This window comes from Scardinius erythrophthalmus, assembly GCF_964197995.2.
Source record: "Scardinius erythrophthalmus genome assembly, chromosome: 9".
Lineage (NCBI taxonomy): Eukaryota > Metazoa > Chordata > Actinopteri > Cypriniformes > Leuciscidae > Scardinius > Scardinius erythrophthalmus.
Window position 1 is genome coordinate 2030626 of NC_138229.1, and position 20196 is coordinate 2050821.

The window sequence follows — 20196 nt, forward strand, 5'->3', positions numbered from 1 at the left end:
TAGGAAGTAACATTAACGATGCGTTTGATAAGAAAAATATCCATAATTTAAAACTTTATTGACTAAAATAACTAGAGGCATAAAAGCTTGAGCTGCTATGGAAGGTCAAAAGGGCCAAAACGTGTGAAACTGTTTCAAACGTTTTGGCCCTTTTTGCCTTCCATACGCTACTCATACGTCATACATCGTCATCCATCGTCAAGTGTTTCTCTTGTGGCGCAAGTCGACTTGTGTGTGTGTGGCCATCTGCCAGAAGCTAGTTATTTTAGTCTATAAAGTTTTAAATAAGTATAATTTTCTTACACGAACGCATCGCTTCACTTCAGAAGTCCTTTACTAACCCTGCGTTTTAATCATGAATGGATGCACTTTAATGGATTTCCAAAGACAAAAACCCATTCACTTCCATTATATAGCTTGGAAGAAACTCATATACACCTAGGATGAATTCAGGGTGAGTCAATCATGGGTTAATTTTCATTTTTGGGTGAACTATCCCTTTAAACAATTTTGTATGAAATATTGAAATGTTTTTACTATAAAACTCAGAGAAAATTAAAGCCATAAACCTAAACAAGTCGTGATCCAAATTTGAGCTTGATATCACAAAAAATGAGCTTTCATTGTTATTGTGTTTGGCTGCAGTACCGAACGCTTCCACTAGAGGAAATTCCCATTCATTTCCAATGCACTCATCTTTGACCGCAAACGTTTGACACTTTTTATCAGCATCATTTAACCTGTTCGAATCATGTCTTGATTGTGTTATTTTTTTCACACAGCAAGTGTCAAACTTGTTCAATTCTGATGAAGTAAAAAAAAAAAAAAATTTTTTGTCAAAAATGAGAAAACATTACAACATAACATTAGCTACATGTTATACTACAATAACATTTTATAATCAAGTAAATACTCAGTTTAAAAAAAAGACAGCTGGGCAAATAAATAAGACAAATCAACTTCATGAGGAGAGAAGAACAAAAGCCCGTCGTTTTATTCTTAATTGCTTTGAAGAAATAATCTGAGAACATAATGTTCTAAACATTCTAAATTCTTAAGATTAATTCTAAAAATTTTCATTAATCTTTTCAGGAATTAAATGAAACAAGCTCGTGTGACAATGTCGCTTGCTGCTGTTTGAGGAACAATTTACAGTAAGGTTCAATGATTTTTTTTTGAGCTTGTGTTAATATAGGTTCATGTTTTATAAAAATGCTATTGGTCACTCTTCATATTCATTCATTATTGTTATTTCAAGCAACTTGAAATGGCATGTGTATTAATTATGTTCAGAAATTAACAGCTGCCATGATTGTTAAATGGGTCATTCTTTTAAAAATATTATATATGGCCTATATCCCTCCTATAAAGCTGACGTTATTTAAGATCTGGAGTTTATTACTAGATTGCTAGTCGTAAAGGATGACTTTTTTTTTCATTTTTGGGATTAATTTAACAAAGTAAGGTATTCTGATCAGATTGTAATCAATAATTACATCAAACAATTTTACAGTTGAAAGTAAAAAAAAAAAAAAAATGTTCAATGAAAATTCCTCTCACTAACATTAAACAATATATAACACCAATGTCAAAATGAACCAAATTAAAAAATAAAATAAATGAACTTTTCATTAAAAAAGTTTTAATGTGGAAAACACTGACTAATAAAAAATGAAAGTACAAGCGTTCTTTAATTTTACTACTTATTGCTAATTTTCTTTTTCCCCTTTTCACTAACTTTTTTTTTGTGCATTTCCAAAATATTTATGACCCAAACACAATTTTCCCATGTTGACATGGACATTTTTACACACATGCTTGTCCTTTAGTTTATTACAGTCACTTAATAAAGCTTGTTTCTCCATCAATGCAGGTTTTTAATAAGAAACACAGAGTCAGTTGATCATTGTTGTTTTAATAGGAAGCAAATGCTGCAATAATCCACTATCATCCTCATTAAGAACAATCAAAATGGTTAAAAACTAAAATTAGAAACATCCCCGGTATAAAAACACCCACTCATGCCAAGAACATCAGAGACATTATTCACAAGCTCTTCTTTTGAAAAACGAACAGTGAAAGAGGAAAGTCAATCGGACCGGTCAGTTTGTGGCAGGTTAACATTAAGACACGTGCTGCCACCATTTACTGGGTTTCCCATCATGCACTTGGTTTTATTCACAGCGTCTGCGGGCATGCATGCATGCATATGAGTCTCTTCATGCCCGTTTGTGCTTCAGCGTGTGTGTGTGTGTGTGTGAGGCGATTTAAATCACGTCTCTGCCATCTTTCTAATGTCAAGGCTCGTGTGAATCAACATTCAGTGGCTGCGCTGCGTTTGGTCTCACAGGAAATCAAGCATAGAGGGATTTTAAAGCTGGTTTAAAAAAGAAATCGTATTTTCCACAACACGCTAAAGTCAACAAAAAATGGTCTAACATAAAAAAGGGTTATTATCGTCAACTAATGTAATAAAACATATTCATTATTTGAAATTAAATTGAAATACAATAAAATATATGTTAAAAAAAACATTTCAGCTAGTTGCCAAGGCAACGTTTCTCATTTTCGTTTAGTTTAAATTGAACTAAAATAATCAAAACTTAAACTATAGACAAATTCAAGGAAAATAATAATAAAATTGTCAAAAACACTACTATATTACTAAAACTTTAACTCAAATTAAAATGAAAACTGAAATTATAAAAATAAAATCTAATTCAAAATATTAACAAAAATTATGATAGTATATCAATTATAGTAAAATAAAGTGTTCAGATGTGCAACAAACTTACATTTTTTTATATGTATTATATATTTACAAACTTATGTTAGCTGCGATTAATCGACTTGGCGACACTAATATATATAGATTATAAGTGATTAATTGCGATTAATCAACTTTATATATATGTGATTAATCGCATATATATATATATATATATATATTAGTGCTGTCAAGTCGATTATTCACGATTAATTGCATATATATTAATATTAGTGTCATCAAGTCGATTAATCCCACATATATATATATATATATTAAATTAGTGCTGTCAAGTCGATTAATCTAACAAAAGTCTGTGAATATATAATATATACATACGTTTGTGTGTATATATACATATATACACACACACATGCATATATAATATATTTACAAACTTGTTAGATGCAATTAATCGCGATTAATCGTCTTGAAGGCACTAATAATATATACAAATTTTGAATATATAAACACATATAAATAAATAAAAAATGTAGTGAACTGATTAATCATTCACAATAACCCCATGAACTTGTATAAAGACAGTAGAAGTGAAGGATCACAGCCGACTCTCTAACAGCGAGTATGTACAGCAAGTATTCAGTGCGGATACAGATACTCTGCAGTGTAAACGTGTTAAATCAGTTTAAATTAAACCGCCAACTAACTTTACAAAGACACTTAATTGCACTGTGGTTTAGTCTAAAATAGCTGATCTGATTGGCTCAATCCGGCCACGTTTATCAGAGCAGTCCCGACGGATTCGGTCATTTAAAGGGACAGTTCACCTGAAAATCATCTCTTCCTCGTGTACTTCCAAACATATTTGGGGAGAAAATGAATATCCGAGCTTCAGAAAGCCCGCAAACTCTGAGCTGCAGTGATGCGACGACTTTACCAATCAGCGATTGGCTCTTTTATTTAGAAGGCGGGGCTTATTCCGCCATATTGCGCATTGCACTTTCTCCCATTCATAGTAATACTTTGTGCATCTAAAAGTCTTTGATATGACTATAATAGATTTCTGAGAGGAAAAGAGTCAATTCTCTCCTAACTCACTTAGCAAAAAATGACACACGGCAAAAAATGCTTTTCTTACTTAGTATTTTTGTCTTGTTTCCAGTCCAAATTTCTAAAAATCCTTAAATCAAGATTCATTTACTAAAGTAATAAAAGGCCATAAGATATTATGTCTTGTTATCTGGGAAAATAAATAAAAATTAAGTGAATTTTTGCTTAAAAAAAGCTAAATTATCTGCCAATGGGGTAAGAAAAAGAATCAACAACTCTCTTAATTTGGATTTATTTCCCCAGAAAACAAGACATAATATCTTATGGCCTTTTCCTACTTTAGTAAATGCATCTTGATTTAAGAATTTTTAGATATTTGGACTGGAAACAAGACAAAAATACTGAGTAAGAAAAGCATGTTTTGCCGTGCGTGAGTGTGAAGGATCATTTCTGGGTGAATTATTCCTTTAATGCACCCGTTCCTGTTTCAGTCCAGTGTATTGCTCTAGAATTATGCATTATTGAAGAAGACTCACGAAAAAGCATTACAAATACGACACAGCCCAGACAAAAAACATTTCTGATCTTGTAATACTGTCAGTCAAAAGTGCGTTTCTGACGTCTCTCAGCAGCGTCGACCATTAAACCCAAGCGGACGACATTACAGAGCGTTTGAGGACTTCACAACAATCACAGACAAACGTCTGACTCCGTCGTCTGAACGCCTGGACAAACATCAGTCCTGCGGTGGTTATTGAGTATTTCTGGACACAAACAAACAAAGAAACGAAGGAAAGCCCCATAATGCACGGCGTCTGATCTGCAGTGGAGTCACAGTGTGTGTTAAGGCTCATCTTCATCATGCTGAAGACTCAGACGGGTGGAGAACTCAATCCAAAGCGGGACTCGACATGCAGAAAGTGCAAAATATTCCCAACGAATCACGAAGTGCGTTTCCGTTCAGCGGTCTATAAAACACAGAGGTCTGGAAGGGGTTTCTGGGTAACTCAAGGCCGCAATGCATTGTGGGTGTGTGCATGTGATCGGAACATCATCATGAGTGTTACATCACCTCAATATCACATCATAGTTTTCTGCGCTCACGTCACGTCAGAATCAACACAACTTATAGTTTGATTAGTAAAAACCACTGAGTGTTAATCAGGATCATTGACGAGTTGATCTTAATGAGATATTTTAGGGCTGCACAATTTTGGGGAAAAAATTCTAATTGCAATTTTTCTGACTATAAAATTATAATTTTTTATATATATATACGTATATATAAATATATATATATATATATATAAAAAGGTATTATAAACATGAACAACATTTTCTGTAAAGCTGTTTTGAAATGATGTGCATTGTGCAATACGCTATATAAATAAATTTGATTATTATTCTTAAATAAAAATGTTTAATATAATACAAAATAAGGAAACATTACTATTGTAATTTTTCACTGTAAAACAAAAAAATTTGTATTAAAAAATATAATAATGATTTAAATATATTTATATATATATATATATATATATATATATATATAGAATTATAAAAATTATTAAATGTAATTAAATCATTCTTTTTAATATTATTTTTAAATACTCAATTCTATATATATATATATATAAATCTTTCAAATTTGTAGTGTAATTTTACAGTCTTAATTTCTTTATTTTAAAATGTTACCATTAGAGTTTGACTATTAGTGCCAAATAAAAATAGTAAATATAATAAAAAAATAAGAAATATTACTATCGTAATATTTCACTGTAAAATAAACAAATTAGTATTAAAAAATATTTTCAAAAAATTATATATATATATATATATATACCAATATTTCTGGCATCATTTCTTACATAATTTCTTCCTTTCAAACGTTTAACCAACAAACTTTCATTTTGGAGAACCACAGGAGTCTCTAAAGCTCGTCCTCTGTAACACCAACAGGTTTATTTACAAGTCTGGGAAGATGTTAGCACGTTATAAGCGACTGATTATGAGCTCGCGTGTAAATCAACACAGCGCCGCGCTTCACTCTGAAACACGCATCGCATATTAATAATCGCACTAACCATATCGCAATTACGGTTTTAATTCGATTAATCGTGCAGCCCTAATACATATCAAGACAAATAAATTCAGACTGAAAACATTAATCTGTGGATCTCTGGATATTCACACGCTCTCATTTGACGTGAGCGCAGGTGCCGCTCTCTGATTGGCCAAGGGAATGTGTTAAGAACCAATCAGAGATGGCGTAACACATTAAACCATTGTGCTGAACATCAGGGCTGTCCGTGGAACTGAAATGCGGCCCTTCAAGTGCAAAACAAAGTGTGTAGAGTTAAATCTACAATCTTCTCAGCGGAGGATGTTGGACAGAGAATATTAGACGATGATCTGCCGTGGAAGTAAACGAGGTCAATGTTCATATTCCAGGTTGACATCATTATTATCAGATTGCTTTCATCCGTGCAGATTCGCCCGTTTCTGTGTTATGATCAGGGTTTGAAATTAACTTTCACTCACCGGCCAATTTGGCTACTAAATTTGAACATTACCGGCCATTCAGAACTTCTACTAGCCGAAAAAGAAAGAAAGAAAGAAATGACCCAGATTAACTACGTCACAGCTCATATTTATACACAGTATAAAACTCGGATTTCACACATTCATTTCTTATTCAAACAAAATCCTGTCTTTAATCCTCATACTTTTCTCCAAAACTGTGTTTTAGTTGGACAGATCAATACAAAGAACATCAGAAACATGCAGGATGTTGCAAAATAACGATGTATTTTCTGTTCACCAAATGCTTTTTAATCTTCGCTATTGCTTCAGTGCTATTGAACAAGTGCCATTGTTTGTTGCGCAGTGACGAGTGTGTTCAAGTAAGCCAGATATGAGCAGATTCTGCACAATACACTGTATTTAATATATCATGATGATTCACGAGTATTTGTGCTAAATCTGCGCAGATTTGACTTACACGAACTTCCCCAGCAAAGCGAGTAAATATAATTAGTAACGCGCCAAACTGGCTCGTGATTTGACAGCGTTTCCCGCCACTGTCGACGGGTTGGCGGGTGTTAATTTGAAACCCTGCATGCACACACACGTAAATGTTATTTTAATTACTTAAATGTGTCCAGATGTTTTACTTTTGAGTTTCTAGCCAACATTTCTCCATTTTTTTTTTGCATTGTGACATTATGTATTGCTAATTGTTAGTTAACGACAGTTAATGCATCAACTGTGTTTGCAAAATTAATTCATTATGAAACTAATGCATTGTGCACAATACGCTGGACTCTCGAGTTGAGTATCTGCGCTAAATCTGCGCAGAATTGACTTGCACGAACTTCCCCAGCACAGTGAGTAAACATAATGAGTAACTCGCCAAATTGGCTCGTGATTTGACAGCGTCACCCGCCAGAAATGTTAATTTCAAACCCTGGTTATGATCGTGTGTTTTGCAGGACAGTTTCTCGCAAGCTTTAGCTTTAGCTTTAGCTTTAGCTCCTGCCCTCCTCGGCCGAGCGCTGGTCCGACTTCAGCTTGACGAACTCTTTGGCGACCTCGTCGTTGTTCCTCTGCGAGAGGATCCTGAGCACGGTGAGGCCGGTCTCGTCCATGTGCACGCGCGTGCCGAGCGGGAGCCAGCAGGCGGCGCTGCTGCGCGACGCCAGATCCTTCAGGTGCAGCACACTCAGGCCCACCGTACGGTCCTCGCGCGCGAAGCAGTAATCCTTCACACACACCTGCAGCTCGTAGCCCTCGGGGCCCAGCTCGCTGCCCAGGACACTGCACACACACACTTATACATCAGGACACTGCACACACACACTTATACATCAGGACACTGCACACACACACTTATACATCAGTACACTGCACACACACACTTATACATCAGGACACTGCACACACACACTTATACATCAGGACACTGCACACACACACTTATACATCAGGACACTGCACACACACACTTATACATCAGTACACTGCACACACACACTTATACATCAGTACACTGCACACACACACTTATACATCAGTACACTGCACACACACACTTATACATCAGTACACTGCACACACACACTTATACATCAGGACACTGCACACACACACTTATACATCAGTACACTGCACACACACACTTATACATCAGTACACTGCACACACACACTTATACATCAGTACACTGCACACACACACTTATACATCACACACACACTTATACATCAGTACACTGCACACACACACTTATACATCAGGACACTGCACACACACACTTATACATCAGGACACTGCACACACACACTTATACATCAGTACACTGCACACACACACTTATACATCAGGACACTGCACACACACACTTATACATCAGGACACTGCACACACACACTTATACATCAGGACACTGCACACACACACTTATACATCAGTACACTGCACACACACACTTATACATCAGTACACTGCACACACACACTTATACATCAGGACACTGCACACACACACTTATACATCAGTACACTGCACACACACACTTATACATCAGTACACTGCACACACACACTTATACATCAGTACACTGCACACACACACTTATACATCAGTACACTGCACACACACACTTATACATCAGGACACTGCACACACACACTTATACATCAGTACACCGCACACACACTTATACATCAGTACACTGCACACACACACTTATACATCAGTACACCGCACACACACACTTATACATCAGTACACTGCACACACACACTTATACATCAGTACACCGCACACACACACTTATACATCAGTACACTGCACACACACACTTATACATCAGTACACTGCACACACACACACTTATACATCAGTACACTGCACACACACACTTATACATCAGTACACCGCACACACACACTTATACATCAGTACACTGCACACACACACACTTATACATCAGTACACTGCACACACACACTTATACATCAGGACACTGCACACACACACTTATACATCAGTACACTGCACACACACACTTATACATCAGTACACTGCACACACACACTTATACATCAGGACACTGCACACACACACTTATACATCAGTACACTGCACACACACACTTATACATCAGTACACTGCACACACACACTTATACATCAGTACACTGCACACACACACTTATACATCAGTACACTGCACACACACACTTATACATCAGTACACTGCACACACACACACACTTATACATCAGTACACTGCACACACACACACTTGTACATCAGGACACTGCACACACACACTTATACATCAGTACACTGCACACACACTTATACATCAGTACACTGCACACACACACTTATACATCAGGACACTGCACACACACATTTATACATCAGTACACTGCACACACACACTTATACATCAGTACACTGCACACACACACTTATACATCAGTACACTGCACACACACACTTATACATCAGTACACTGCACACACACACTTATACATCACACACACACTTATACATCAGTACACTGCACACACACACACTTATACATCAGTACACTGCACACGCACACTTATACATCAGTACACTGCACACACACACTTATACATCAGTACACTGCACACACACATTTATACATCAGTACACTGCACACACACACTTATACATCAGTACACTGCACACACACACTTATACATCAGTACACTGCACACACACATTTATACATCAGTACACTGCACACACACACTTATACATCAGTACACTGCACACACACTTATACATCAGGACACTGCACACACACACTTATACATCAGTACACTGCACACACACACTTATACATCAGTACACTGCACACACACACACTTATACATCAGTACACTGCACACACACACTTATACATCAGTACACTGCACACACACACTTATACATCAGTACACTGCACACACACACTTATACATCAGTACACTGCACACACACTTATACATCAGTACACTGCACACACACACACTTATACATCAGTACACTGCACACACACTTATACATCAGTACACTGCACACACACACTTATACATCAGTACACTGCACACACACACTTATACATCAGTACACTGCACACACACATTTATACATCAGGACACTGCACACACACACTTATACATCAGTACACTGCACACACACATTTATACATCAGGACACTGCACACACACACTTATACATCAGTACACTGCACACACACACTTATACATCAGTACACTGCACACACACACTTATACATCAGTACACTGCACACACACACTTATACATCAGTACACCGCACACACACACTTATACATCAGTACACTGCACACACACACTTATACATCAGTACACTGCACACACACACTTATACATCAGTACACTGCACACACACACTTATACATCAGTACACCGCACACACACACTTATACATCAGTACACTGCACACACACACTTATACATCAGTACACTGCACACACACACTTATACATCAGTACACCGCACACACACACTTATACATCAGTACACCGCACACACACACTTATACATCAGTACACTGCACACACACACTTATACATCAGTACACCGCACACACACACTTATACATCAGTACACCGCACACACACACTTATACATCAGTACACCGCACACACACACTTATACATCAGTACACTGCACACACACACTTATACATCAGTACACCGCACACACACTTATACATCAGTACACCGCACACACACTTATACATCAGTACACTGCACACACACACTTATACATCAGTACACCGCACACACACTTATACATCAGTACACTGCACACACACACTTATACATCAGTACACTGCACACACACACTTATACATCAGTACACTGCACACACACACTTATACATCAGTACACTGCACACACACACTTATACATCAGTACACTGCACACACACACTTATACATCAGTACACTGCACACACACACTTATACATCAGTACACCGCACACACACTTATACATCAGTACACTGCACACACACACTTATACATCAGTACACTGCACACACACACTTATACATCAGTACACTGCACACACACACTTATACATCACACACACACTTATACATCAGTACACTGCACACACACACTTATACATCACACACACACTTGTACATCAGGACACCGCACACACACTTATACATCAGTACACTGCACACACACACTTATACATCAGTACACTGCACACACACACTTATACATCACACACACACTTATACATCAGTACACTGCACACACACACTTATACATCACACACACACTTGTACATCAGGACACCGCACACACACTTATACATCAGTACACTGCACACACACACTTATAAATCAGTACACTGCACACACACACTTATACATCAGTACACTGCACACACACATTTATACATCAGGACACTGCACACACACACTTATACATCAGTACACTGCACACACACATTTATACATCAGGACACTGCACACACACACTTATACATCAGTACACTGCACACACACACTTATACATCAGGACACTGCACACACACACTTATACATCAGTACACTGCACACACACATTTATACATCAGGACACTGCACACACACACTTATACATCAGTACACTGCACACACACACTTATACATCAGTACACTGCACACACACACTTATACATCAGTACACTGCACACACACACTTATACATCAGTACACCGCACACACACACTTATACATCAGTACACTGCACACACACACTTATACATCAGTACACTGCACACACACACTTATACATCAGTACACTGCACACACACACTTATACATCAGTACACCGCACACACACACTTATACATCAGTACACTGCACACACACACTTATACATCAGTACACTGCACACACACACTTATACATCAGTACACCGCACACACACACTTATACATCAGTACACCGCACACACACACTTATACATCAGTACACTGCACACACACACTTATACATCAGTACACCGCACACACACACTTATACATCAGTACACCGCACACACACACTTATACATCAGTACACCGCACACACACACTTATACATCAGTACACTGCACACACACACTTATACATCAGTACACCGCACACACACTTATACATCAGTACACCGCACACACACTTATACATCAGTACACTGCACACACACACTTATACATCAGTACACCGCACACACACTTATACATCAGTACACTGCACACACACACTTATACATCAGTACACTGCACACACACACTTATACATCAGTACACTGCACACACACACTTATACATCAGTACACTGCACACACACACTTATACATCAGTACACTGCACACACACACTTATACATCAGTACACTGCACACACACACTTATACATCAGTACACCGCACACACACTTATACATCAGTACACTGCACACACACACTTATACATCAGTACACTGCACACACACACTTATACATCAGTACACTGCACACACACACTTATACATCACACACACACTTATACATCAGTACACTGCACACACACACTTATACATCACACACACACTTGTACATCAGGACACCGCACACACACTTATACATCAGTACACTGCACACACACACTTATACATCAGTACACTGCACACACACACTTATACATCACACACACACTTATACATCAGTACACTGCACACACACACTTATACATCACACACACACTTGTACATCAGGACACCGCACACACACTTATACATCAGTACACTGCACACACACACTTATACATCAGTACACTGCACACACACACTTATACATCAGTACACTGCACACACACACTTATACATCAGTACACCGCACACACACACTTATACATCAGTACACTGCACACACACACTTATACATCAGTACACCGCACACACACTTATACATCAGTACACTGCACACACACACTTATACATCAGTACACTGCACACACACACACTTATACATCAGTACACTGCACACACACTTATACATCAGTACACCGCACACACACTTATACATCAGTACACCGCACACACACTTATACATCAGTACACTGCACACACACACTTATACATCAGTACACTGCACACACACACACTTATACATCAGTACACTGCACACACACACACTTATACATCAGTACACCGCACACACACTTATACATCAGTACACTGCACACACACACTTATACATCAGTACACTGCACACACACACTTATACATCAGTACACTGCACACACACACTTATACATCAGTACACCGCACACACACTTATACATCAGTACACCGCACACACACTTATACATCAGTACACCGCACACACACACTTATACATCAGTACACTGCACACACACACTTATACATCAGTACACTGCACACACACACTTATACATCAGTACACTGCACACACACACTTATACATCAGTACACTGCACACACACACTTATACATCAGTACACTGCACACACACACTTATACATCAGTACACTGCACACACACACTTATACATCAGTACACTGCACACACACACTTATACATCAGGACACTGCACACACACACTTATACATCAGTACACTGCACACACACACTTATACATCAGTACACTGCACACACACACTTATACATCAGTACACTGCACACACACACTTATACATCAGTACACTGCACACACACACTTATACATCAGTACACTGCACACACACACTTATACATCAGGACACTGCACACACACACTTATACATCAGTACACTGCACACACACACTTATACATCAGTACACTGCACACACACACTTATACATCAGTACACTGCACACACACACTTATACATCAGTACACTGCACACACACATTTATACATCAGTACACTGCACACACACACTTATACATCAGTACACTGCACACACACACTTATACATCAGTACACCGCACACACACTTATACATCAGTACACCGCACACACACTTATACATCAGTACACTGCACACACACACTTATACATCAGTACACCGCACACACACTTATACATCAGTACACTGCACACACACACTTATACATCAGTACACTGCATATTCAGATTTATAATAACCATTTACTTTTTTTTTAGTTTTCATGTTAAATGTAGTAATTTAAAAAAAGTCTATATAACTTTAATTTATTTTACATTTTTTTTGCATTTCAATTAATTAAATTACGTACTATGAAAATTGTATTGTATTAGTTTCACTAATTTGTATACTTAAAAATATTTTTATTTTTGTAGTGTAAAACAACTGAAGTAATCAGTATTATTTTTATTATTATTTATATATTATTACAATATATATTCATATTTTTAATAACTATTTATTTTTAGTTTTCATTTTAATTGTAGTAAATTTGTTGTGCTTTTGAGAAGTTTAATTTTTTAATATATCTATATCACTTTATTTTTATTTGTTATAGTAATTTTAGTCCAAATAATTTTAACACTTTTTTTAGTTAAGTTCTTCATCTAATATTTATATTTAATTGCATTTCAATTAATTAAATTATGCATTATTTATTTCAATTAATGAAAATTATTTTGAATAGTATCAGTTTTACAAATTTGTATACTTATAAATATTATTTACATTTTTGTAGTTTAAAACAAAGTAATCAGTATTATTTTTATTATTATTCATATATTATTACAGTTTATATTAATCTTTTTAATAACTATTTATTTTCAGTTTTCATTTTAATTGTAGTAATTTTTAGAAGTTTTATTTTTAAATACAGCTATATAACTTTAATTCATTTTTATTTCCATTTGTTATAGTAATTTTAGTAGTCCAAATTATTTTTTTTTTAAATGTTTTTAGTTAAGTTCTTCATCTAATATGTATATTTTATTGCATTTCCATTCATTAAATTATGCATTATTTATTTATATTAATGAAAATGATTTTTAATAGTATTAGTTTTACATATTTTTTTACTTAAATTTTTTTTTTTAATTGTTGTAGTTTAAAACAATTAAAGTAATCAGTGTTATTTTTATCATATACTTATTATTAAACGGGTTCTAGCATGTTTAGGTGTTTTATTAATGTGTTTTGTGTGGTATTTTGTGCGTTCTTGATTATTTTAAATGCTAATTAGATTTTAGAGTTAGCAGACAAAATCAATGGCTTCTTAAATTCATGAAAATCAATTAGTAGCAGCTATAATTATTCAGATTAATACATTTAGATTAAAGTATTTGACATAAAATGTAAATAAATAAATACATTTTTATATGATTTGGGAGAAAATGCCCTCATAAATCAATGACGTTAAATCCCTAAAAATCAATTAGTAGCAGACATAATTATTTAGATTACTTAATATCTGATAAATTGAAGTATTAGATATTTATTTTTTACATTTATTTTATAAGTTAATTTTTATATGATGATTAGGAAAAATATGTCCTCATAAATCAAAGGCATCCAAAATTATTCAGATTAATTAATTTCTAATAAATTGAAGTATTTGATATCAAATGTAAATAAATTAAAATTACGAATAAATATAAATGCATAGAAATATATATAATAATGCATAAATATATTTATAAACTTTAAAAAGGAAAATATGCCTTCATAAATCAATAGCTATATTTCCATCCACATTTTTATGCTCATTTTCAGGATATTGCATAAAACGCTGAATGAAAACGCCAAGATGCGCAAAAAAAAATTAAAAAATAATTTGAGGTGAATAAACTTTTTATTGCAGCAACTTACATTTTTATCACTGATATTTTGCTCCAATTTCCCACGATTTAGTTCTCTTGAACACATGGGATGGAAAAGCTGCTCTATTTGCAAATGTTTAATGCAATATTATTCAGATTAACTTTGGATGGAAACACATCTACTGTCGTGCAAGTCAGTGTATAACAGTGAGAAACCTACAACTGGAAGGACTCGGCGAACTTCGGGGACCAGCTGTTGTTCTTGGATTTGGTGGCGAACTTCCTCTTCTTGTCACTGAGATACGGGCCGACGATGTAGACCTCCACGAAGGGCCGGAAGATCCCCTGCGTCTGCCAGCGGAGGTCATTGGCTGAGACAACTGTCAATCACACACAAACACAGTCAAACTCACCCTTCCCTCTGGGCATTTTGACCCGAAACACTTTTTTTTTTCTTTTTTTTTTTTTTTTAGTGTTCATCAGGACTTTTTTCGCACTTGAACCACGAATACACAAAAAAAAATGTAATGGATTTGAGGAGTTTTGTGGTTGAAATTTGAAAAAGTAACAAATCCTTCCCTCTTGTGTCACTTTGACTCCCTTAGGAATGAATGAAATGCGAGGAATGTTTCAGTACACATAGAAAAACCTGAAAATGCTAAAAATTCAGGTTGAAAATGCTAAAACTTTACCAGAAAAAATGATTTTATAATGTCTACATGTGTATCTGAATGCACACTGAGGGGAACTGGCTTTAGGACCCAGCGGAACGGCTCATTTACTCCATATACAGATATGAGGACATCTAGAGTCGTGAAATATCATCTTATATTATTATATTTCCACGAGAGGTCGGCAAAGACACACAATGTAAGATATTTAGAGCTGAATTAAAAGGGTTATGCATAAATTTGTGAGTTATTTTGAATTTAAGTTGAAAGAATGTGAGGAATGTGCTTAAATTACTTTTTATTTAATGATCAAATCTAGTAATTTAAAGGTAAATAAAATAAAAAAAATAACAAGAAATCTCCCCCAAAAAATTTGCATTCAAAAATGTAAAATATATGATCAAGATGACATAAACGAAACTTTCTGGACAAAAAAAAACAAAACAAAATTACGTAGAATTTTAGGGCTTCGGGTCATTTTGACCCGTGAGGGAAAGATGTGTTACAAAGTGCGAGGGAAGGATGAGGGATAAAGCACCTTTGACTGTGATTTTGTGTCCTCCTGTGTTCGGGTCGCTGAAGATCTCCACCGTCATGGAAACCTCACCCACTGCATCCTCCACTCCTGAGGCTGAGGGTCAGAGGTCAAAGGTCAGAGCGTGGACCAAATGGAAGGTTTCTGACGATGCTGTTTTAATAGCCTACAGGTTTATCCTGCATTTGGGAACTTGCATTTTATTCAGACATTTGCATCATTTTAAACCTTTTTGTGGACAGACATTTATAGCAGTTTCCCGCCAAAATAAAAGCCAGAGGGAAATAAAAGCTTGAGGGATTGAATGTTTGGAAGTATGGAAGCTTGTTTCCGTCAAATAAAAAGATTAAACAAAAGGTATATATAAAATAAAATAAAACATATAACATTAAATCACTGTGCTTCACCGACGCAATCTTTAATCTTTAACTCCAATTTAAAGACAAAATAAAAAAGTAGGAAAAATATATATAGAGAGAGAGGAAAATATGCTCTCATAAACCAATAGCATAGATCCTTGAATATTGCAGAAAGACATAATTATTCATTATGCAAAACAGCTTAAAAAATATATATATAAAATAAATAAATTGCGATTTTTTTCTCTCTCACAATTCTCAGGAAAAAGTCCAAAATATATTTAATCTATTTCTGTTGAGTCACAGTATTTGATATAAAATGTAAATAAGTCAAGTTTATTTATTTTTATTTTTATTTTATATAGCGCTTTTCACAACATAGGTTGTATCAAAGCAGCTTCACAGTAATAAATTAAAACAATACATCAATGTTTGTTTCTAGTGGAACGTCCACATTTGGTAATGCTAATCAATAGTATCGTTGATTGATTAATTAAAAATTAAATAAATAAATAAAATAAATATTTAAACAATTTAGCAAATTTTTATATGGTAAAAATATGCCCGTATAAATCAATGGCACCATAAACCCTCAGGAATATCCATTATTAGCAGCCAAAATAAAATCAAAATGTAAGAAAATTAATAAAATAAAACAATTAATGAAAAATAAAAACAAATAGTAATATATATATATATATATATATATATATATATATATATATATATATATATATATATATATATATATATATATATATATATATAAATATGCCCTCATAAATAAGTAGCAAAGGGGTCAAATATTGTCTCTCATAAAAAGTTGATAAACATCTTAATTATCATTTTACGATATCTTAAATATGATCGGGGATTGTGAGATTTAAACTAACAATTCTGGAAAAAAAGTTCTGGAAAAGTCACCTTCTTTATTTTTCTTATTTTTTTTACAATCATTCATATGAAACTGAAGATTAAAGACATAAATATAAGTAATATGACTTGTGGTGTGAAAATAAAAGTTATTAACTTTATATTATGTTAATAATAATATTTATAATAACCTTATATTATACTATTTATAACTTTTTATATGTTATTTTTTATTTTACAGTACAACTGTAATAATAAAAAATGAATTATTGAAATATATTACTGTTGTAAATTAGTCAACTAATAATAAAGGCAATTAAATTTTTCCCAGCCCTATATAAAAAATATTTTTTAAATAAAAACAATCAAAACAATTCTTATTACAAGATTACATATTTTATCAGTTTACTTGTGACCTTTAACCAACACCAGAGAACGTGAACATGTAAATGTGTTGTTAAATTATTGAAATATTATTTTACTGGACTGCAAGTAAATGGTAATCCAGCAGAGGGCAGCAGCGTGTGCAGAACACTTACATAAAAGGCATATAAATATCAGTATCTGCAATAATATGTGACAATAAGATGATATGTATATGCTTATTTTGTGATCAAATCCCTGTTTAAAAAAACAAAACAAATAATGCAATGCAATACATGATGATTGAGACAAATAAACCTTCCTTAAAAGCCTGATGATCATATTTGAGACTCTCATTTGAACATGATTTTTGTTGAAATTACATGCAAATTACATGCAAAAAAAACGTCTTTTAGTTTGGGTAAATCTCACAGTTTATTTCAACTAGACCATGCAGACCATCTGGAGCCAGACGTAATATTCACATGAATATGCAAATGAATATTTGCATGCATAAATATCAATGCTCTGCGGACACACGTACCTTTCTCTGGATAAACGTCTTCACTGTGAGTGTATCGCACGCCTTTACCACCATGAACTAAAGAGAAGAGGAAGACGTGAGTTTTCAGAAGACCTGAACATAATCATCACTAACATGTTTGAGGAAAAAGAGTATCAGACCAAATGAGTTCACAGAGATATTAGAGATATGTAAGCAATAAGGTAGTGCTGTGTCGTGAATAAGTCACGGCTGAAGGGTGTTGTTAGGCACGACATGAAGCAGGGCAAACCGTGACTTATTCACGACTCAGCACTAGCCTTGAGTATCTTATGGCTTTTATAAAATGGTTGCCACACAATTACAAATATTAAAGCCGAAAAATATCCATCAATGCAACTTTCATGCAGTGAAAATCACTAAAAGCCTTCCTTCCGCTGGAGAAAATAGTCCCTGACTGTAAACAGCAACAGAAGATACATACATTACTTCACCATTAGATGGAGACAAAGACCGTCTTTATGAGTGAGATGAGGAGTGATACATAGAGCCGTGAAGCGGTCGTAACACAGCTATTGACCAATCAGAATCAAGGATTGGAAATAACCGTTTCATAAATAAGAATATATCCATGTGGAGCTGCAGCTCAGCAGCTTTTTAATGTTACTTTGATTTTATAGGGAGGAGCCAAAAGTATTTGATATAAAATGTAAATTAGTGAGTTAAAATATGCCCTCATAAATCATAAACACCTGAAAATCCATTTGTAGCAGCCAAAATCATTCTGAATAATTTCTGATAAATTCAACTATTTTGTAAAAACAAATGTAAATAAAATGTAAATAAAATTGATAACATGTATGGAAAAATTTTCGTAAATATATTTATATCTGTATATAAATACATTTATACTATATTTATAAACATAAAAATAGGAAAATATGAATGAAAACTAATAAAAGGGAAATTAATTAATAAAATTAATTAATACAAATCTTAATCTAAAATCTCTGATAATTTCTGATAAATGTAACTATTTTATATAATATGTAAATGAAATAAATAAATATAAATTCAGAAATATAGTATAAATATACATTTATATATAGAAAAAGAAATAAATAAATTTACAAACATATACACAAAAATAGAAAAATATGCCCTGATAAATCATAAATGAAAAATAATAAAAGGGAAATTAATAAATAATATTTCTAAAAATATATATATTTTAAAAAAAGTAACTATTTTACATAAAAATAAACATTAAGTGGTAAAAATATAATACATAACATAATCAGTAACTATAGAAACAATGTGTCACAA

At 34.5% G+C, this 20196-nt stretch overlaps 1 protein-coding gene across 1 annotated transcript in view; it reads right to left on the bottom strand.

The window, feature by feature from the left end:
• Positions 1-7305: 7305 nt before the first annotated feature.
• The window catches only part of LOC308696688 (protein unc-13 homolog A), a gene marked incomplete at both ends in the record, with an annotated part of 91595 nt that continues 78704 nt past the window's right edge, over positions 7306-20196 (bottom strand). The window contains 4 exons of the mRNA XM_081375584.1: positions 7306-7594; positions 15788-15947; positions 16777-16869; positions 18913-18969. Coding sequence (XP_081231710.1) covers positions 7306-7594; positions 15788-15947; positions 16777-16869; positions 18913-18969 — 599 coding nt within the window. The remainder of the gene's footprint in view (positions 7595-15787; positions 15948-16776; positions 16870-18912; positions 18970-20196) is intronic.